The sequence below is a fragment of the Tasmannia lanceolata genome, unplaced genomic scaffold (assembly GCF_043159265.1).
Source record: "Tasmannia lanceolata isolate RefF3 unplaced genomic scaffold, GAP_Taslan_0.1 ptg000018l, whole genome shotgun sequence".
In the NCBI taxonomy this organism is placed as follows: Eukaryota; Viridiplantae; Streptophyta; class Magnoliopsida; order Canellales; family Winteraceae; genus Tasmannia; species Tasmannia lanceolata.
The window spans coordinates 9695778-9718408 of NW_027518695.1; the positions used below are offsets into that span (position 1 = coordinate 9695778).

The 22631-nt window shown below is 37.7% G+C and overlaps 1 protein-coding gene and 1 long non-coding RNA gene across 3 annotated transcripts; both read left to right on the top strand.

Annotated features, from left to right (window-relative positions):
• Nucleotides 1–2042: 2042 nt before the first annotated feature.
• Nucleotides 2043–4960, top strand: LOC143851409 (uncharacterized). Its single transcript, XR_013236317.1, has 2 exons — nucleotides 2043–2348; nucleotides 4294–4960. It is a non-coding gene; the product is annotated as an uncharacterized LOC143851409 (long non-coding RNA).
• A 2596-nt stretch (nucleotides 4961–7556) lies between these two features.
• Nucleotides 7557–17886, top strand: LOC143851275 (uncharacterized). Of its 2 annotated transcripts, XR_013236275.1 has the most exons (4): nucleotides 7557–8206; nucleotides 12400–12673; nucleotides 13391–13645; nucleotides 17237–17886. XR_013236275.1 is itself a non-coding variant. In XM_077360629.1 (3 exons), the coding sequence occupies exons 1-3, from the start codon at nucleotides 8076–8078 to the stop codon at nucleotides 13580–13582; spliced, it is 597 nt and encodes a 198-aa protein (XP_077216744.1). In that variant the 5' UTR covers nucleotides 7557–8075; the 3' UTR covers nucleotides 13583–13752. The 2 variants fall into 2 exon arrangements, 1 of the variants encoding a protein (XP_077216744.1); XM_077360629.1 differs by lacking the exon at nucleotides 17237–17886 and having other exon boundaries at nucleotides 13391–13752.
• The last annotated feature ends 4745 nt before the right edge of the window (nucleotides 17887–22631 follow it).

The window sequence follows — 22631 nt, forward strand, 5'->3', positions numbered from 1 at the left end:
AGTTAAACTATCTAGATTAGGCAATTTAGATTAGGATAATCAATATCTCTTTATCTATTTTCTGTGCTTATCTGTAAGTGCTTTATTTAAGCACCCATTATTGTTAATGGAAAACGTTGTCATATTACTGAAAATCACAAATTTTATCATGGTATTGTGATGTGTGAAGGAAAAGCCATTGCCACTGTACTTGAAGAGTGGAAGGATAATCAGGAGGCTTCATCGTCACTGCCAAGAAGGTTTTCATTTTGAAGTTCTTGACTGAAATTCTTTCGGCATATGCTTCATCGCCAGCTTGCTTTGTTGCTCTGAATAAGGGGAGCGATCTAACCGCGGTGGTCATTAGATACTTGGTTTTGCAATTTTCTTTGTAAATTTTCATCAAGATTTACTTCTTCCCATAAGTTTCTATGAACAAGGTGTTTCTATATTCCTGATGTATAGTTTACAGAGCTGGGCAAGTGGAGGTGAGTGTCCGATTCTCATGTTTTCTGTATTCTTTCATTGATTCACTCCCTTGGACAGATCTGTATATTTTTTGTAAATTTCTATTATAGACTCTGTCAGTAAGGTCATGAAATATTGACTTTCTTTCTCTCTCTCATTTTATACATAATGAAATTACATGACCAACTGCGCTCTCCAAGCGTGCTTGTTCTCCCCTTCTTCCTTATTCCTTAATTATCATGGCAAGTCTTTGTGAAATAACTCCGATCATAAGAAAAAGAAGGCGTTAAGAGACCCTCTACTTCATACACCTTAAAGCTCATGTGACAAAAAAGGGTTATTTTGGGGTCCTTATGCTCGTTATGCTTAGCATTGAATGGACTACGTATTCACCTTATCAATTATCAAATCAATGATGGGTTCCGTTTCTGGCACATAAATTGGCGTTTCTATTGGTAAATAGGGGTACTCATCACTTCTTGGGATGTCGTAATTGCTATCTTTTTAGGTTCAGATTTTGATCTCCAGTTCTTTTTTAATCCCAAGGCAACATCATTTTACAATGGACGGCAGAGTCTCCATCTACCTGATATCATTCTTAATACAGAAATTGGGCTTTTCTCTTTCATTTTGCATATAAGGAGCTAGCTACTACTAGAATTGCTTTAGCTTGCATGATGATGGAAGCATGGTTTACATATCCTGGAAAAGTTCTATAAGAAGATTGTTCATCAACAAAAGCTCTTTTCTAATTATTTGCAAATTTTCTTATAAGGATCTCCTTTTTTCCCAATAATTTGTGAATATTTGAAAATAATGTTAGAATTGTTATGTGACCTTTTTATAAGATTCTTAGAGTTTTTCTTATTATTATTTGGTCAAAACTCAAAAGAATACTTGCCTCACTGAAAAGCAGATAATTTTTTTTATACTGAAAGGGGGTGATTCGAGGAAGAAAAGAGGACAAATATATCATTTCCCTATTATTATTATCTTCTATTGTTATTGTTCCTCTCTTTGGTGAATCAACTAGACAGTTCAAAGTTCTAACTTATGAGAAAGAGAGAGCGAGAGAGAGCCAACCTATGTTTCCTTCCTTCGAAGGAAGAAAATAATTTTGATTAGAAATTTTATATGATGAAAATACCTGTCATAAATACTCTTTCATTTACAATATGAACGGTGTTTTAATACATTAAAAGCGGCCAATTGGATCTAGGACGTTCCAATGAATTTTGTGGATATGTCCAAGTATGATTCCACACGATTTTGGACCTTAGGATATGGATCCAAACCTGGTCCAACATATCCATTTGTTTTGCACAAATCGTGTCCAATTACGTTCGGATCTCGTGGATACATCGGGCCGTCGATGTCCACTAACACCCCTACTAAATATGAAGAAATGACATCCTAGAAGATAATGTCATACAGAATACAATGCCACGCATCAATGCATGCCTATAATTTTGTAAGATATTGTTTGGCTGTCATATTTATTAGTGCCACGGGTCTTTCGCTCATAACATACTAGTACGCGTCTCATCAATGTATCGACAATTTCGAGGTCCTTTTTCCCATAAAACAAAGCACCTAACCCTACCTCTACCTCTACCTAAGCGTTTTCTACTTCTTTGGATAGCCACCATGGCAAGGCCCAAAACCAAGCCTTTCTTGTTACCATGGTCTTTCGCTATTAAAACCATGGAAGTTGAGAAGCTATGGGAAGACCCTTTCATAAGAGGTTTTTGTAATGATCTGATTGGAGAGATGGTCCTTACCAGTCAACACTATGGAATGGGTGATCTAGGAAAAGCAAAGATGGGGATGTTGCATAAGCTTGATTTCAGATGTTTCTTCAAACGTCTGATTGTCACATTTGGGAGCTGATCAATTTGAAGGTAATCACAAAACCTCTATCCATGATCTGCATACACGCACATATCTATATCTTTGTCTGTCTGCACATTCACATGTGTGTGCATGTACGCGTAAGTTCGAAAAGGGATTTTCTTTGTAAGTCTATAATTTGTAAAATATACTACACTTAGCCATTGTAAAGAATGACTTACCCAAAAAATTAGCTTTCAAAAAAAAAAAAAAAAAAACTTCTGAAAGTATTTATTTTGCTAGGCTAGCATGCTTTAGACATTGAACTTGTTTTCTTCAAAATGCCAATATTTTTTGGGGAAATGATAAATGCGCCCCTTTTCATCACTTGGGACACCCAACAGCAGTGTATCAATGACTGCAGAGGGGCTGATGTACCGCACGTAAGAAGGATTCAATGGATTTGATTGCCACGTACACTGCAGTTGGGTGTCCCATGTGATGTGTGATGAATAGGGGCGCATTTATCATTTCCCTGTTTTTCGTCCAAAGAATTTGTCGTATTCCTGACATTTTAAATAATTTTCCTTTTAAAATCTGCGTACACCTGTGCCACGTGTCCGGAGAAGAGAAAAATAAGTGGCAAGTCTCGCTGTCACATTTATTATTTCTTTTGATTTTTCACTAAATTATCAAAATATACCTATTTTAAGGGTTAATTTTCAAATGAAAGTAGTTTTGATATGAATCTCTCAACCTTGAAACTCTTGCACAAATATGTCCATCCAATAACAAAATTTTAATATAAATCTCTTATTTTATTTCTAAAAAAGAAATATCTTTTAACACAGGCTTTATTTTTGTTAAGGCCTTGTTTGTTCTGGATTTTGAGAATCGATTTTGAGTCCAAAACTGATTATTAGCTCAAAATTAAATGCAATTGTGATCCCAATAATCAGTTTGGGACTCAAAATTCAAAATAAACAGTTCCTAAAGGAAATGGTCATCACAAGCCCATCCAATCGCCCTTGATCTCAACTTCATGGGATGGTTCTAGGCCTTTGACTCAGCATGATAAAAAAAATCCTAATGATATCTTTAAGCCGTTGATTCTTGCACGTGTCAATCTTGCATATGTGATATTCATTTGGCATCAAACTTGAACCACTCTTTCATCCAGTAGTGGGCCATCAGATCAACGGTCCCGATTAAGGGTGTCAATTTTGGCTCGGGCTCGGAAGCTCGCTCGAGCTCGGCTCGAAAAAAGCTCGGCTTGAGCTCGGCTCGAATCCTTAACGAGCTGAGCCAAGCCGGCTTGCCAGGCTCGTTAAGCTTAACGAGCCGAGCCCGATTTAGGCCAGGCTCGGCTCGTTAAGGCTCGTTAAGAATTTAATATATTTAAATATATATATTATATATTAATATATACACTAAAAGGGTTATCCATGAGTGAAAGGGGGAGGCAAAATATGTCACTTCATTTTTGGAACCCCATTTATTACTTGGACCACCCCCATAGTGTAAAAAAAGTAGTCAAATTACACTAGATAGGGCTGTCCAGAGAAGATGAGGGGTGTGAACTTAATATCACCCGAGCTCGGTAAGGCTCGCGAGCCTGGCCGAGCCTGACCGAGCCGAGCCTGGTTCGAGCCCGAGCCGAGCTTTTGAGCTTAACGAGCCGAGCCGAGCCTGGCCAAGCTCGGCTCGGCTCGGCTCGTTTACACCCCTAGTCCCGATCATCAAGCACATGTACCTGATACGCATTGGATTCAATGCTAAAGATCACCATATTGGATCCCCCACGGCACACAGGTGCGGTTGGGATTTGTTCTAGTGGCCCCCATCAAGAGACAGACAACATTTCATAGTAAAAAAAACAAACATCTAATCTGTAAGATTAATCAATTTAGCTTCTCTTAATAGAACCTACAGATCAAGGGCTGTAATCATCCGATCAAGGTGGGACCACCCAACAACAATTTCTCTAAAAAAATTTCTTTCTTTTTAATTTTGCAGATCATGGGGCCTTAAAAAGGAGCTGACCTAGGCAACCTTAAACTGGGTCACGAAGGAGCATGTCGGCCTAGTAGACTAGGGAATTCACCCCCTCATCCACAAACTATTCTACCATTTTCTTAGAATTTTTTAAGATGTTTGGTTCAATCTTTTAGTTAAAAACTCCAATTATCTTCGACCGATGATAAATTCGCACCCCTCTAGGATAATTCGCACCCTTTCACATCAAAAAGCATTGAAGTCTGCCACATATCCTCCTTTAAGGGATGCGAATTAGCCTACAGGGGTTGCGAATATATCATTGCCATTTCCTTCTATGCTATTATTTTCCTCATTTCTTTCCCGATCGCACATCGGAGCATTACCCAAGGATGTACATGGTGATGCTGAGATTTTGTTACTATGAAAACTCAGATCAGACACAGCTGAGATCCATCTGGAGCTGCCTCAACTGGTTTTGTAAAAGGAGATGACAAGTATTCGACTATTTTCCTGAATTGTTTTTAAAGATGTTTGGTTCAATCTTTTAGGAGGTGTTTGGATTGTATGAATTTTCTGGAAAAGAAATTTTTAATAGAAGTGTCTGATTTTTCATTGTTTGATTGCAAATTTTAAAAAAAAAAATGTAATTTGAATTTGAATTACTGGGGTGCAAGTTTCATTTAGACGGACCTTCATCTTATTATAGTATCCCTGTAAATAAGCTATAATCACATCAGTTCCCTATTAAGACCCTGTTCGTTTGAGATTATTGCAACTGATTGTGATCCCAAAACCAATTATTGGACTCAAATTTATGTTTATTTTTTAATCCAATATTGGTTTTGGACTCACAATCAGCTGGCATAATCCCTAATTGTGGAAATGTTTCGGTTGAAATGCCGCCGAAGTGGTTGGTTAGTGCTGGGTGTGTGAGGTCAGTGGCAGGTTCATAGACGTGCTAGTTCTAAAGAACAATTTGAAATTCAATTCGAAGGGTTGACGATCGAAATTTCCATCACCCAGGATTAGATTTCTTGCGATTGAGAAGAAGAGTGGAACATCACTTCTTTCGTGGGCTCTAATGGCTTTATTATTTTATTTTTTTGAATGTTGGGAGTTTTATTTGAAAATGAGCAAGAGGACCCAGAAGGTTAACAGGACAAAGAAGACCAAAAGAACAAACAATAACTACAAAGTCATGGAGGTAAGAAATTGAAGATATCTAACGAAAAGCGATGAATTTCTCCTGCCCAAGTGAGACGATCCGCCTCTACCTTAGCCATTTGCCGAGTGTGATGGAAAGTAACCAGGTGGCCCTCCAAAAAGGAAAGAATCCCGTCAATCATCTCAGCGAAACTCCAAGGATGCGAGAGCTGTTGGGGATTCCACACAAAAGCAAGAGGGTCCCAACAAGAGCCTCCTATCAAGCTATCTGATTACATCAAGCGAGTCTCCTTCTATTGTAATATTATTCCACTACCCTCTAGCCTGCAATCTTGCCCCCTGAAGAATAGTCTAAACTTCAGCCTCATCAGAGTCCTTAAATCCAATTGGACATGAGAAGGCCCAAATGGTTTCTCTAGCATCATCTCTAAGAATGCCCTCAATACCTGTCAAACCAGGGTTCCCAAGGCCGGAGTTGTCGAAGTTTAGTTTACACCATCCATGGGCCGGAGTGATCCATCCAGGCGCAATCACCACCTCATAATCCTTACTAGCACAACTCTCCTTCCAAGAACGTCTGATGTCCGTTGTTGAAAGCACGGAAGGATCATAGTCCAAGTCTCTAAGAAATGGTTAGGATTAGGACCCATGAGAAGTAGTAAGAGGACGATGTTCTTGAAGGTATGTCATTCTGCTCTTTCCAAAGAATTCACAATGCGGCTAAAATGATAAGCTTCCAAAAGATCGGATAAGTGGGCAAGGAGCACTCAAGAAATGCCAAACCGGTCGAGAATTTTAGCCTACGCAATTCTGTATTACTTACAATGAATAACCATGTGATCTATTGATTCACTTGCTTCTACGCACAGGCACAATGATCTACGATAAGCATGTGACAATAGCGGAAGTATCCAATGCAGTCCCCCCTAAGCTTTTTTATCTGTCTAAAGGGCAATGCACGGTCTGTTATAAGATCCTTACAATGACCCAATGTAAAAACCTTATATAGTAAAACCCCAAAGCCATGAACCTCTTGGCTTTTGGTAATTGATTGAATTGATTTTTAGTCCAAAATTGAGCAAAATACATAGATCTCATCTCGTTAGACTCCAAATAAAATCTCTAACGAGCAAAATGAACCTATTATTAGATGGTCCATATGCATAATTGATTTTGCTCAGTCCGCCCAACTGAGCAAAATATACCTAATATTAGACTCCAAATTAAACTTAATTTTGAGACCATAACAAACAATTAACATAAACCTACGACTTTAAGAAATAATAGAAGAAGGTGGCTCTTGCTTGCTAAATATTAGGGCTGCAACTCGAGCCGGGTTTTACCCGACCCGCATCGACCCGACCCGAAAATAGCCTGGGTTGGGTTCAGGTTTAATGGGTTTCGAGTCGAGCCGGGTTGAGCATTCAAAAGCCCGCATGAATCTCGGGTCGAGCCGGGTTTGAAGGGGCCCGACCCGACCCGACCCGAGTTACATAAGTTATAGTATGTGCATTTTTTTCTATTGTTAGTTAAAAGTTAAAAGTGAAAACCCACGCATCCACTGTTATTGTATGTGAGTGTAATTTCTGCTTCTATGAATTGAGTTGATTCAAGTGTTTGATTCAGCATTGTTTGATTGTAATTACAACATTGTTTGATTACAACATTGTTTGATTCAAGTGTAATGTGAGTGTAATTACATCATTGTTTGATTCAAGTGTCATGTGAGTGTAATTTCTGCTTCTATGAGTTGAGTTGCCTTGCCAAACAAGAATTTTACTTAAAAAATTGCGTCAACGTGAAAAAACCCGACCCGAACCGACCCGACCCGAGATTTATCATGGGTAGGGCCGGGTTTGGGAATCGTGGGTTTTCCAGAAAAAACCCGACCCGACCCGACCCGACCGACCCGAGTTGCAGCCCTACTAAATATGATTACTATCAGAGAGAAAATATATTCGCCCCCTTTTCTTCCAAGGATCACCTCCTTGAATGATGGACTCTTCTAATCGAATTGCACTTTGATTACCACGTGTAGGGTCAAGATTGATGGAGTACTAAACAATTGTGGTCCGGAGGAGTCCAAAACCCCGTGACTTTTTACCGACAAAGGAAGGCTCTCAAAACCTTGCCCAGGCTTCCATCATTCCGAACACAAACACAAGGAAAAGTTAAACACGAAAAAACAAGGGAGATGATAAATTCGCACCCACTATATGATAATTCGCACCCTTCTTGACATAAATTGTTGCACTTTTTTACGTAAGTACACTTTAGAGGGTAGCGAATTATCCTACAGGGGGTGCGAATTTATCGTCGGCCCAAAAAGCAAAAGAAAAGCGAAAAACGCTCCGAAGATTTTAAAATTCATACGAGGCAGAATTTCTAGGGTTTTACAGAACCCAACGTTCCAGTGGAAAGATTTCTCTCCTGCATCTGATTTCATCAACGTTAAACCCTAATCGGTCTTCTGCCTATTCGAAATCGGTAGCTAGATTGGTGAAAATGGTGGAGATTCAGATGGGAAGGGATTGAAATCTGGTTTCTAGGGTTTTACAGTGCCTTAGGGTTTGAAATCTGATATCTAGGGTTTTACAGGGCCTTTCATTTTAGAGGAAAGGCCCTTAGAAGGGGAAATGAAGAGCTTAGTTGGGGGACCTGGTACGGTAACAGGGCTTCTGTTAAGGACAGGACAGTGTCTGTTCGCTGCAGCTTCGATCGGAGCCATGGTTTCATCTTCTGGATTTTCAAATTACTCTGCTTTTTGGTATCATTCTTTGTCTTTTCAATTCTTTCTATTGTTATATGTTCAGTTTCTTGATATTTCTTCCAATAAATTGACTATACAATCCTTTATATGTTCAGTTTCTTGATATTTGTTCGTATAAATTGAATGTACTATCTTTCTTCTTCTTTTCTAACTGTAATTAGTAGTTTCTTTTTGTTTTCTTTTTAATGTTTTAGTGTTCTATATGGTTTTGTAGGAATTTGATATTTATGGTGTATTTTTATTTTATTTTTTTTGCTTTTGTTGGTGCGTGCTCTTTAGCTTATGTGAGCAAATGGCCCAAATCCTTTTGTCTTAAATTAATGGCTAATGCAACAAGTAATCAAAATAATGGCAATAGTGGCATTACTTGGGAAGATCATCTCACCTACGTTACGGATAAAAAGACGCAAAAGCCTTTTACGTAAAAAGGGCTTGTCATGATAGTAAATGACATACCCAGATGCTGCAGACAAAGTGGGCCCTTTCAGTAGAGGTTTATACCGATGGCGTTTTTCTCAAAGATAACAAGTTTGTCCTTGATTTTCAATTTGTGTATTCCTTGCTCACCCCTTGTTAGCATAGAGGGGTTGTGAGGCCCTCGTCGACAGATAGGAAAGATCTTTTCTAACACATTGCTAAAAATGGTAGACAGGCGGGAGTGTAAACTGGGCTCGTCAATCTGTTGAATTTGCTTCAAGGTTAGGTGAAGGCAGGTAGGTGTAGTAGAAGCTCCCATAGTCATCATGCCTTGTAGTACTCATAAGTCCCTTCAGATACAATTGAAGTTGAGTTCTGGATCTTATTCTTTGGCTTTGGGCTAATTGTCTTATGCCCAAATTCCTTCAAATTGTTTGGTATACCGTATACTAGAAGAAGTTCCTCTGTCAAGAATTCAAGGTCCATCTTAAAAGTTTTATTTGAGTAGTGTAGTGACCGTTTCAAAAGAAAGGTGGAAGTAACTCTTTGGATGCTAGGTAAGCTTAGTGGAACAAATGGGAGAACGCTAATACCAAAACTCACGGGTATTTTGTAACTCTTTCAATTTTTTGCGAAAATGAGATAGAGGATCAGGGCAATTGAACAGAGGATGCCGATGGGGTTCAGAGATCACCCAGGCTTTCAAACGATTTCCAAAATATATGGAAATGGGCATTTTTAGGGTTTTCGGGTTCAATTTTTCGAAAATTTTGAGATTCGGTTCCGGGATCTTGACTCAACTTCGGGATTGGGATTTTATTCGATTTCGATAATTTATTCGATTTTGGGGAAAATGGTCCGGTCAAAATGGGGTGTCTACAACACCTTAAAGCTCATCTGACAAAAAAAGGGTTATTTTGGGGTCCATATACTCGTTATGCTTAGCATTGAATGGACTACGTATTCACCTTATCAATTATCAAATCAATGATGGGTTCCGTATCTAGCACATAAATTGGCATTTCTATTGGTAAATAGGGGTTTCCAAGTCCACGCCCAAGTACTCATCACTTCTTGGGACGTCGTAATTGCTATCTTTTTAGGTTCAGATTTTGATCTCCAGTTCTTTTTTAATCCCAAGGCAACATCATTTTACAATGGACGGCAGAGTCTCCATCTACCTGATATCATTCTTAATACAGAAATTGGGCTTTTCTCTTTCATTTTGCATCTAAGGAGCTAGCTACAACTAGAATTGCTTTAGCTTGCATGATGATGGAAGCATGGTTTACATATCCTGAAAAAGTTCTATAAGAAGATTGTTGATCAACAAAAGCTCTTTTCTAATTATTTGCAAATTTTCTTATAAGGATCTCCTTTTTTCCCAATAATTTGTGAATATTTGAAAATAATGTTAGAATTGTTATGTGACCTTTTTATAAGATTCTTAGAGTTTTTCTTATTATTATTTGGTCAAAACTCAAAAGAATACTTGCCTCACTGAAAAGCAGATAATTTTTTTTATACTGAAAGGGGGTGACTCGAGGAAGAAAAGAGGACAAATATATCATTTCCCTATTATTATTATCTTCTATTGTTATTGTTCCTCTCTTTGGTGAATCAACTAGACAGTTCAAAGTTCTAACTTATGAGAAAGAGAGAGCCAACCTAGGTTTCCTTCCTTCGAAGGAAGAAAATAATTTTGATTAGAAATTTTATATGATGAAAATACCTGTCATAAATACTCTTTCATTTACAATATGAACAGTATTTTCATACATTAAAAGCAGCCAATTGGATCTAGGACATTCCAATGAATTTTGTGGATATGTCCAAGTATGATTCCACACGATTTTGGACCTTAGGATATGGATCCAAACCATAGAGTTTCTAAGAAAAAGGGGTATGTGCCTGGTGGACCATTGTTCGCTTTGTTTGGAAGATGGAGAATCGATTGATCACCTTTTTATCCATTGCAAGGTAACGAGGGAGGTGTGGGGTTTCATTCTGAAAAAGTTTGGTATTTTATGGGTCTTTCCAAAGTCTCTAGCAGATCTATTCTCGAGTTGGGATTTCGTGCCCTGGAAAAATAAAGGAAAGGTGCTGTGGAGATTATGTTTAATTGCCTTGTGGTTGGTCATATGGAAGGAAAGAAATCAAAGAGTTTTCGAAGGAGTAGATAAGCCATCGTCCTGGCTGTTTAACAAAATTATCGACTTGGTTATTTTTTGGGTGAAGAGCATCCCTCTGTTCAAATTTGTATCAGCATTCGATCTGTGGGAGGGGTGGAGCATTGTGTGCGCTGAAGATTTGAGGCGAGAGAAGAGAAGTCAAAAATGGGAAGCTCCTCCTGAAGGTTTCAGTAAATTAAATTTTGATGGGTCCTGCTTGGGTAATCTGGGACCAGCTGGGGTTGGAGGACTATGTCGGGATTATCAAGGGGAGGTTTCGTGGGCTTTTGCAGGTCCCATTGGAAGGTGTGACTCATCTGAAGCTGAAGTTCGGGCGGCATATCAGGGAATAAAGCACCTGAGTGCTGAAGCTTATGACAGGGTGATTATGGAAGGGTACTCTTCAAATGTTATTAGTTGGTTATCGGGGAAAGTGGTTCCCCCGTGGAGATTCCGTAGTTACTTTGAGGAAATTTTTGATCTCATTTCAGGGGCGTCTATGGTTTTTAAGCATGTTCGTCGGGAAGCAAATGGCGAGGCGGATTCTCTCGCTCGATCTGGAGTACACAAAGAGGGGTTTGAGTGGTTTGATTTCCTTCCCCCGTGAGAAGTTTTGGCTCTGTTTTCCATTGCATTTTTGTTGTCCCTTGCTGTTTTTTCCCTTTTGTAATTCTGGTGACCTTCTTGGTTTCCTTCTTCAATATATATTGCCATTTCAAAAAAAAAAAGGAGAAAAGATAACCCTATGTATAATGTTTACCTAAATGATAATACTCACTTTGTAAAGTGGTAACAAACTCAAGACTGGGAATTGATAACTCTAATTTTCAAAGAGATGGATGACCAATGTGATAGTGACATGCATTGTTGCGTAGGTCTGATAATTAAGTACATACCAAACTTCTCATGTAATTCATATAAATATTTATTCAAAATACATGCATACCATTCCACATGCAATTCATATAATTCGAATTATGTAACACGTGCTGATCTAGTATGCCACTATTACACTCACAATTTTGGTTTATGCATTTGGTCGTTTTGGTTTCGGTTTGGGTGCGGATAGAAACAAAAACATTTCGGTCGTTTCATGTCAGTTTTGGCGGAAATTTAAAACCATGGCTGATGCACACCCATCCTTCACTACTCGTTTGCATCATTCACTGGTATTCTTTATTCTAGCTTGGCGTTGATTGGCTTGGTAAAGGTTGTGGTATCACTGTATAAAAGTTGATGAAAACCCCTATTTAATAAAGTGATGATTGTAACGCTACGCTAAAATTGATGAAAACATGCTTGAATTGCTACATTGGATTTTTTTGATAAAGGTGAATTTCCTTTAGCCACACCCATGTTTAAATTGCTACATTGTTTTTTGGGGCACACCCATCTCTAAGGCACTTTCGTTTTAATTTATAAGTTAGTTTCTTTTTTCCCCAATCTTTAAATTGCTACGTTGTGTTTGGCACACCCATCCCTAAGGCACTTTCGTTTCAATTTATAAATTAGTTTTTTTTTTCTTGCTATGCGTGATGTCCCTTAGTTTTCCTATTCCTCACACTTATATGGTTTATTAATGCAAACATTGATGATTTTTAGGTATGGACCCTTTTGGATCTCCACTACGTTGGTCTTCATGCTTCTTGCCCTCGGAAACTGTGCCACATACCTTATGACCAAACGGAACAACCAGAAAACGGAGTGGAGCTTTGATGTCAACTATGTAAAGTTGGCAGCATGCATTGTTTATGGTTATCTACTTGTGGTACCAGCTGCATTTTACTTCCTGCTTCAGTATTTTGGATCAAATACAAGCTTGATACGCCTTTGGTGTATGTGGGGTTACTCTCTCTTCATAGTAGCACTCAGCTCTGTAAGTATCCATGCATGTGTCTGGTTTCACAAAATTATTTTGATTGAGTTGCTTCTGGACATAATTAATATTTCATCCTGTTAAAGTATAAAAGATAAACAACGCCTTTCTCCAACAGCATAAGCTTTTGGAGAAGTTGGTAAGTTAACATGGTATCAAAGTCAAAGGTCTCAAGTCCGGATAGCAAAATTCTACATACGATGGTCGGCCCAAAGTGGGACCAGATGTGCCACGTGTTTACCAAGTGGGCCACACGTGTGGGGGAGTGTTAAAGTATAAAAGATAAATAACGCCTTTCTCCAACAGCATAAGCTTTTGGAGAAGTTGGTAAGTTAACACATTTCAATGTTGATAACCGTCCTCATCTTATGACGAAATCATGTTCTTCACATACCAAGCTGATGATTTTTGACATATATTCGGTCAAATAATTGACCTTCTACCCTAAAATTCTGATGTGGAATTCATATCTATGAGTTTCTCGATGTCTTAATATACCTGAAGTTCACAAGTTTCTGAAGACCCGACTCTAAACGCCCTCTTTATTTTGTATTCTGAGAACCGATTGTGAATCCAAAACTGATTGTTGGACTCACAACCGGTTATCAAAATTTCAAACAAACAGGGCACAAGTAATTAATTTTATGGGACTATGGATTTTCCCATTATCATCTCATGTTTAACCTTGTAGTATGGATTCAACTGAACGATTTGCAGTTTCTGTTGGTTATTCCGGTTGAGTTTCTCCGTTGGATCATGATAATACTTGTGGGTTCAGCGTCAGCTTGCTTTGTTGCTCTGAATATAAAGACCCACTTGGAGGGGAGCGATCTAACGGTGGTGGTTATTAGCTCCTTGGTGTTGCAATTTGCTTTGGCAATTTTCATCAAGATCTACTTCTTCCCATAAGTATGTATGAACAAGGTGTCTCTATATGCCTGATGTACAGTTTACAGGCCTGGACATGTAAAGGTGAGTTTTTTATTGTCATGTTTTCCGTGTTCTTGCATTGATTCACTCCCATGGACAGATATCTATATTTTTTGTAAATTTCTATTGCAGAATCTGGTTTTGATTGTGAGTTCCATTGTTTGGTTTAAACATGGAAAAAAATTGAACTAGCGCAGTTCAAGTTTTATTCAGAGTGACCTTCAATGTATGATGATCTCCCTCTAAATAAGCCTGAAATCTATGAGAATCTCATGTAAAGATCCAACAAGCTACTTCTTAAATGAGAGCCTTATTTGCTTGAGTTGTCTTTTAAAAAAGGAGGTGGAACTTGGAAACTTGTTCAAGTAGAGCTCTAAAAAAAAGCTAGAAGCTTTAACGTCAATTGGAATTCCATTTGGTCCCAGGCAAAAGAACTGATGAAGTTCTGCTAACTACTTTCTATTATGAACCAATAGTGGCAAAGTAATACATTGTCATCATACTAAGTACCAGAATATAAAGACACATGCATTTGAAGGCTTCATGTGGTGTAAGTCATTTGAATTTGTTTAAAGCAAATACCACACATGCGGTTGACCATTATCTATAAGTAGAGGATTAATCCAAAATCTGTTACAATGCGAGTAGTTAATTCTTTGGCTGACCCTTGTTTCTTCAGCAACCCTTCACCTTGTTAGGAAGTTAAAGTTTGGTGATTCTTCATTTGGCATGCTAACGTATTGTTATAATTTGATCCGATCGGTTGAGAAAATGTAGGGAAAAAAAAATCTAGACTTAGATGGAATGACATGCATGATTGGGAAATTTCCATGCTATTATGTTCTGAACTTGTAGAACTGATCATTAGACAAAATTCTTGATTATAATCATATGGTAATGGCACGCACTTATGTTTTCTTAGGTGTCAATGTTGTCTATTTCATAAGTAGGAGTTTATGAAATATCCGTGTCCTCTTGGAGGGATTATACCCGATTCACTTCAATGTATGCATTGTGGGTCTAGATCACGATAGATAGAGTTGAGATGTCGTCATGATCAGGTGAAAATTTGGTATGATGAACTGGGTGTTGAAAAGACCCTCAATACCAATGGTCTCACATATTTAGGTTTCAATATAAAAGTTAGATGTTTAATCGGTAGCTTCTTAAGGATGGTCCCTAGCAAATCCCTAATTTTTAATATAGGTAAGATAATGCCGTTAATGCAAATATATTAAATATTAAGGGAATTTTATTCACTAATGGCTCAACCATAATAATGAAAATCTCAAATTGAGTGTGGTTAGTAGTCACTTTTTACTTATAGTTAAATTGAGATTGAAAAAACCCTAGTGTGTGTTGACATAAACCTATCTAGAGTTTCACTTTTTCAACTAGTGAGAAAACACTAACCTCTTTCTTTTCTCTTTAATAAGCTCCTACATGCATAGCTTCTATCGCGACAGTCCATTTTCATCCCCGACAAATCTTGCCCAATTACATTCGGATCCTTTGAATCCATCGGGCTATCGATGTCCACTAACACCCTTGTACTAAATGAGGAAATGGCATCTTTGAAGATAACGTCATACCGAGTGTAATGTTACATTTCAATGCATGCCAATAATTTTGGATGATATTGTTTGGTTGTCATATTTATTAGCACCATATCTTTCGCTCGTATTAGCACAGGTCTATGTATCGGCAATTTCCACTAATACCCCTATACTAATATGAGGAAATGGCATCTTAGAAGATAACGTCATACAGAGTGTAGTGCCACGTTTCAATGCATGCCGATACTTTTGCATGATATTGTTTGGTTGTCATATTTATTAGCGCCACGTCTTTCGCTCGTATTAGCACACGTCTATATGTATCGGCAATTTCCACTAACACCCATATACTAATATGAGGAAATGGCATCTTAGAAGATAACGTCATATAGAGTGTAGTGCCACGTTTCAACGCATGCCGATACTTTTGCATGATACTGTTTGGTTGTCATATTTATCAGTGCCACGTCTTTCGCTCGTATTAGCACACGTCTATGTATCGGCAATTTTCACTAACACCCCTATACTAATATGAGGAAATGGCATCTTAGAAGATAACGTCATATAGAGTGTAGTGCCACGTTTCAACGCACGCCGATACTTTTGCATGATACTGTTTGGTTGTCATATTTATTAGCGCCACGTCTTTCGCTCGTATTAGCACACGTCTATGTATCGGCAATTTCCACTAACACCCCTATACTAATATGAGGAAATGGCATCATAGAAGATAACGTCATATAGAGTGTAGTGCCACGTTTCAACGCATGCCTATACTTTTGCATGATACTGTTTGGTTGTCATATTTATTAGCGCCACGTCTTTCGCTCGTATTAGCACACGTCTATGTATCGGCAATTTCCACTAACACCCCTATACTAATATGAGGAAATGGCATCTTAGAAGATAACGTCATATAGAGTGTAGTGCCACGTTTCAACGCATGCCGATACTTTTGCATGATATTGTTTGGTTGTCATATTTATTAGCGCCACGTCTTTCGCTCGTATTAGCACACGTCTATGTATCGGCAATTTCCACTAACACCCCTATACTAATATAAGGAAATAGCATCTTAGAAGATAACGTCATACAGAGTGTAGTGCCACGTTTCAATGCATGCCGCTACTTTTGCATGATATTGTTTGGTTGTCATATTTATTAGAGCCACGTCTTTCGCTCGTATTAGCACACGTCTATGTATCGGCAATTTCGAGGCCATTTTTTCCTTTAAAAGGAGACCCCTTGCCCTACCTCTACCTAAGCGTTTTCTATTATCTTTGGATAGCTGCCATGGCAAGGCCCAAAACTAAGCCTTTCTTGGTACCTTGGTGTATTGCCATCAAAACCATGGAAGTTGAGAAGCTATGGGAAGACGCTTTCATAAGAGGTTCTTGTAATGATCAGGCTCGAGAGATGGTCCTTACCAATCAATACTATGGAACAGGTGATATAGGAAAAGCAAAGATGGGGATGTTGGAAGCAAGCTTAATTTCAAATGATTTGGCCAATGGTCTGCTTGTCACAGCTGGGAGCTCATCAACTCGGGGGTAATCACAAAAACTCCATCCATGATTTGTCTATGCATACATATCTTTATCTTTGTGTGGGCATTAACATGTGTGCATACGTTCAAAATGGGATTTTATTTGCAAGTCTATAATTTATAAAATATACTCTACTTAGTCTATAATTTGGCTAAAGCATGATTTAGCCAAAAAAAAAAAAAGGTTTTCAAAAAACAATTCTAAAAGTATTCATCCAGTAATGGAATATCAGATCAACGGTCCTGGTCATCGAGAATGCATACCACATGCACATTGGATTCAATGCTAGAGATCATCATTGGGTCCCACATGGTACACTTGTGTGCGGTTGGGATTTGATCTATGGCCCATCAAGAGGCAAACCATATGTCTTTGTCCGATGCCGGAACAAACATCTCATCCATCAGATTAAACACTACAAATGTCATAATTTTAGTATCTCTTGATAGAACCCTAAAGATGAAGGGCTGTAATCATCCTATCACAACATCAATCTCTAACATTTTTTTTTTTTTGTTTCCATTTTGCAGATTAATGGGGACAATTAATTCTTCTCTCTCTTGGAAAATAAGAAAAGTTGCAGGTGGATAGAGAAGAGTGATAGATAAGAGTACATATAGAGGTCAATGAGAATTGAAAAATCTCTGATGCTAGATAGAGGAATCCCTGGAGTTTGGTTCTGGGTCTCTTGTAACATTTCCCAATCCCCATTGTTGAAATTGTGAGATGATGAGGACATACACCAAAACACAATATATATAGGATTCTTTCTCTGAAAAGGAGTCCTTATGGCATACTCTATGAATGCAGAGGAAATATGGATTGAATCCAATGCTAGAATCGGAAAGGTCTTCAGAGTGTAATCCAAGAAAGAAGACCCATAAGAGCTCCTTTCTTGATCTGTTCTCCTCAACTCAACTCAACTCAACAAAGCCTTTGTCCCAAACTAGTTGGCGTCGGCTAAATGAATCCTCCCTTCCAGTCTGATGTTGATTTTTTTAAGTCTTTTCAGGCAATTTTTGATTTGGGTATTTTTTATTTGGGTTTTTAGGGTTCTCTGTAAAGGGGGTGAATTTATCCCATAAGGGGATGAATTTATCACTGCCCTTTTTAAAAGATGTTTGGTTCAATCTTTTAGGCCCTATTTGGATTGCAAGAATTTTCTGTAAGAGTTTGTAAAGAAAATTTTTTTATAGAATTTTCTGTTTTTCCATTGTTTGTTAGAAATTAAAAAATGTGATTTGAATTACTGCAATTCAAGTTTTATTTAGAAGGAACTGGAGTTTACAGTTGTATCCCTCTAAATAAGCTATAATCAGATCAATTCCAAATAAATTGTGGAAACGAAAAAATTTTGGGAAAAAATAATTTTTTCTCTATTTTCTCTAGTTTTTTGGAGAAAAATTTAAAGCAAGACTGAAAAACACCCTGAAAAATGAAGCTAAATGAGAAAAGTGTTTCTGTGCAAGTGCGCAGGGAGCTCTTTGTGCACAAGTGGCTTAAAAAGCAACCACAAAAGCCACCGATTGGTCGCTTTTTTGGACCCCGCAGAGCTGGACCTGCCATATGAACCAATCGATGGCTATTTAAGCCACTTGTGCGCAGGCTCCCTGCGCACGTGCTCAAAAACACTTTTCTCTAGCCAAATAGTGGAAAATTTATTTTCCAGAGAAATTTTAGTTTTTGAGAAAATAAAATCCAAACGTCCAAACATGCCTTAAAAGTAGGATGTTTTTATTCAGAAGATTTGTTCTTGAATTCCTGTGATATTTTTAATCATTTTCCTTAAAAAAAATGGTGTACATATGTGTCATGTGTCAAGAGAGGAGAAAAATAAGTGGTGTGACTTGTCACAGCTACTATTCCCCTTGATTTTTCACCAAATTAGAAAAATACACCTTTATTAAATGAATGTCATAAGTTATATCGAAATCTAAGGTTTGGATTGCAAAAGAGATGGCAGAGTATGTTAGATGGGATCCAATGGTAGAGATACAAAGGTGTGAATAAAGGACATTTGAAAGTTCAAAATAAATGACAGTGTGGATCCATAAAAGCAAGGGGTGTATAGGATAAACAGATCTAAATTGAATCAACATACAGTAAAAATGTAATAGTATTTACCTTGCGAGTGAAAAATAGAAAAAATTCTCCCGTTCACTAAAAGAAAGAGGAAGAAATTAACTCTCAGTTTAGAATTCAAAGTAAATAAAAGTACAAATTGATCCATAAATTCAAGTTATTAGTTTACATGTTGCTGATATTTGTAAGTTCATACAGTTTCTTATAGCTATTCCTGTAGAGTAATTTCATTAATAAGGAGGAAATTAAAAACAAAACAACCTTATTCTCGAAATGTTTGGAAGGAAAAAATAATTCTAAAATCTCCTATACACTAAAAAAGATAACTTGAACCAACCTTATTCATTTTTTATTTAGAGGTGTAAACCTTCTTCGGTTTTTTAGGAAGAAAGAGAAAATTGGAACTAACTAGAGGAGAGAAGAAGTTGCTCTGCAAAAGCAAGAAACTGTAAAAAAACAGAACTTTACAAACCGAATTGCAAAATCGTGGAACCACTGTCCACGTTCACTTTTACTTTTTTTTTATACATCAAGTAATTTATTTTACTTGGCAACCACGGCTAAGCTAAAATCAAACTCTTCAACCTTAACTAATAGAATTCTTAGATAAACATAACCCCTTTCTAATAGCTACCTACTTAAAGCAAACTCTCCTAAAATATATTCAAACGGTTTAAGCAAACCACAAACTATAAAATTCTAAACACCTACAGAGAGAGAGAGAGAGAGACTCATACTCATAAAACCAACTATGATTCAAATCCGTGGGCCTGTCCCCCCACACCATGCACGAGTCTGTAGTGATTCTAGCACTCCCCCTCACTATCTATTGGTCACGCGAAGTAATTCCTTTCTAAACTATGCAACTTATTGTAGCTCTGTCATTCGAAAGCAATAAGGGCTACGATCATAACTTTGGCTGTTGGATTGGACGTCATAATCAAGCCCGTACTTCTACAAGAATTTCCAAGCAACAAATGTCGCCTTGAACCTCTCTACCGATCCATCCGCTTTGGTCTTTTACCGTGTAGACCCACTTACATGAAATAAGTGAAACTACTGAAGGTAGTGGAACTATATTCCATGTTTCATTCTGCTTCAAGGCTAGAATATTTGATTGTCATGTTTTCTGTATTCTTGCATTGATTCGTTCCCATGGAAAGATCTATATATTTTTCTATTGCAGACTCTGGTTTTGACTGCGAATTCTTTTTTATCCCAAAACAAGATCATTTTATAATGGATGGTAGAGTCGCCATCTATCTGGTGTCATTTGTAATATTGAGGAGGCCTATTTTTGGAAGTGCTGCAAGGTGGAAAAAAATGTGAAAAAGCCATCTCTCTTCCTTAGATGGATGGTTGGGTTGAATCCAGGGCATTGACTATGGGCAGGAATCTTTTTTACCAATGGCGTGACCATAATAATTAAGAAAAAAAGAGCTAATTAATAACCCTTTGTCATAATGAAAATCTCAAATTGAGAGTAGTAATCACTTTTTACTCATAGTTAAATTGAGATTAAGAAACCCTAGTGTGTGTTTATATAAACATATCTATAGTTTCTCTTTTGCAACAAGTGAGAACACACTAACCTCTTCTTCTTCTCTTTTCTAAGCACCTAAGTGCATATCTTCCATCTTAACCTCTTCCATCTTGGGATGAAAACACTAACAAGGAAATGATATATCCGCCCCCTTTTCTTCCCGGGGCCACCTCCTTTGTTGATGAACTCATCCACCTTAATTGCTCTTTGGTTGCCACGTGTAAGGTCAAGATTGATGGAGTACTAAACAATTGTGGTCCCGAGGAATACTAAACCATTTTACATATTTTTTACTGAAAAGTATACGCTCTCAAACCCTTGCTCAGTCTCCCATCATTCCCAACACCGACACAAGGAAAAGTTCAAAAAAGGGGAACAAAGGCAACTGAAACACGAAACAAGCTTGAATTGCCACATTGGATTTTTTTAGTAAAGGCGATCAATTTCCTTTAGCCACAACCACCTTTAAATTTGCCACGCGCCTTGACCCCACTGAGTAAATATTGTCTAGTTCTCGGTCTTTCAACCTCCCCGGTTTTGTTTTCCAGCAGTGCTAACCATGCCCAACCCACTCCGCGGGGCCCGTCCCTGGAGATGCGCATCTACACACAGGGAGAAGGAGGGTTCACATATAAAGCCTAGAAATTGCCACATTGTGTTTGGGGCACACCCATCTCTAAGGCACTTCGTTTCAATTTATAAATTAATTAACATTCTACCCTAATATAATGACATGGAATTCATATCTATGATTTTCTCGATGTCTAAATATACCTCAAGTTCACAAGTTCCTGAACACCCGACTCTAACGCTCCCAGTTTGTTTTGTATTTCGAGAACAGATTGTGAATCCAAAACTAATTATTGGACTTAAAATCAAAGGTAATTTTGAGTCCAACAACTAGTTTTCGACTCACAATCGGATCTCAAAATTTAAAACAAACAGGGCATGAGTAATTAATTTTATGGGAGTATGGATTTTCCCATTATCATCTCATGTTTAACCTTGTAATAGATTCAACTGAACAATTTGCAGTTTCTGTTGGTTATCCCGGTTGAGTTTTTCCGGTGGATCATGATAATCCTCGCCGGTTCAGCATCAGCTTGCTTCGTTGCTTTGAATATAAAGACCTACGTGGAGGGGAGCGATCTAACAGTGGGGTTCATTAGCTCCTTGGTGTTGCAATTTGCTTTGGAAATTTTCATCAAGATCTACTTCTTCCCATAAGTATGTATGAACAAGGTGTCTCTATATGCCTGATGTACAGTTTACAGGCCTGGACATGTAAAGGTGAGTTTCTGATTGTCATGTTTTCTGTATTCTTGCATTGATTCGCTCCAATTGTGTATGTTTTTGTAAATTTCTATTGCAGAATCTGGTTTTGATTGCGAGTTCCATTGTTTGGTTCATATGTATCTTACCCCTACTGGGGTTGTTCTCTCTTTTTTCTTTATATTGCGAGACCCCCTCGGCCTTTTTCTTTTAATGAAATTTATTCTTACCATTCAAAAAAAAAGAAAAAAAAAAAAAAGAAATTGAACTAGCGCGGTTCAAGTTTTATTCAGAGAATAAGAGTGACCTTCAATTTATGAGCTTGTTCAGGTAGAGCTCTGAAAATGCTAGAAGCTTTAACATCAATTGGAATTCCATTTGGTCCCGAGCAAAAGAACTGATGATGTTTTGCTAAGTACGTTGCTATTATGAACCAATAGTGGCAAAGATCTACTGGGGGTGCACAAAGTAATACATTGTCATCATACTTACAATAGGTACAAGGTAATCTGGCTTAGGTTGTTCTTAAATATATGGAAAGGGACTAAGTACCAGAATATAAAGACATGCGTGTGAAGCATCTGAATTTGTTTAAAGCACATACCACACGTGCAGTACACCATTATCTATAAGTAAAGTTTGATCCCTAATCCGTTACAATGCAAGAAGTTAATAGTGTAGGTGACCCTTGTTTCTTCAGTAACCCTTCATCTTGTTAGGAAGTTAAAGTTTGGTGATTCCCATTTTGGCATGCAAACCTATTGTTATAATCTGATCCGATCGGTTGAGACATTGTAGGGAAAACATCTAGACTTGAATAAAATGACATCCATGATTGAGAAATTTCCATGATATTATATACTGAACTGGTAGATCGATCATTATACAATATTCTTGATTATAATCATATGGTCGATGGTGTCGAGTATTTAATTGAAAATTTTTAAATTATTTTTCAAACATATTTATTTCAAAAGTTGGAGTTTATGAAATATCCTTTTACTCTTCGGGGGATTATACGCGATTCA

Coding starts and splice junctions, on each gene's coding strand:
- LOC143851275 (XM_077360629.1), top strand. CDS start 8,076: ATGAAGAGCTTAGTTGGGGGACCTGGTACGGTAACAGGGCTTCTGTTA. Junction 8,207..12,399: donor TCAAATTACTCTGCTTTTTG/GTATCATTCTTT, acceptor GATGATTTTTAG/GTATGGACCCTTTTGGATCT. Junction 12,674..13,390: donor TCATAGTAGCACTCAGCTCT/GTAAGTATCCAT, acceptor AACGATTTGCAG/TTTCTGTTGGTTATTCCGGT.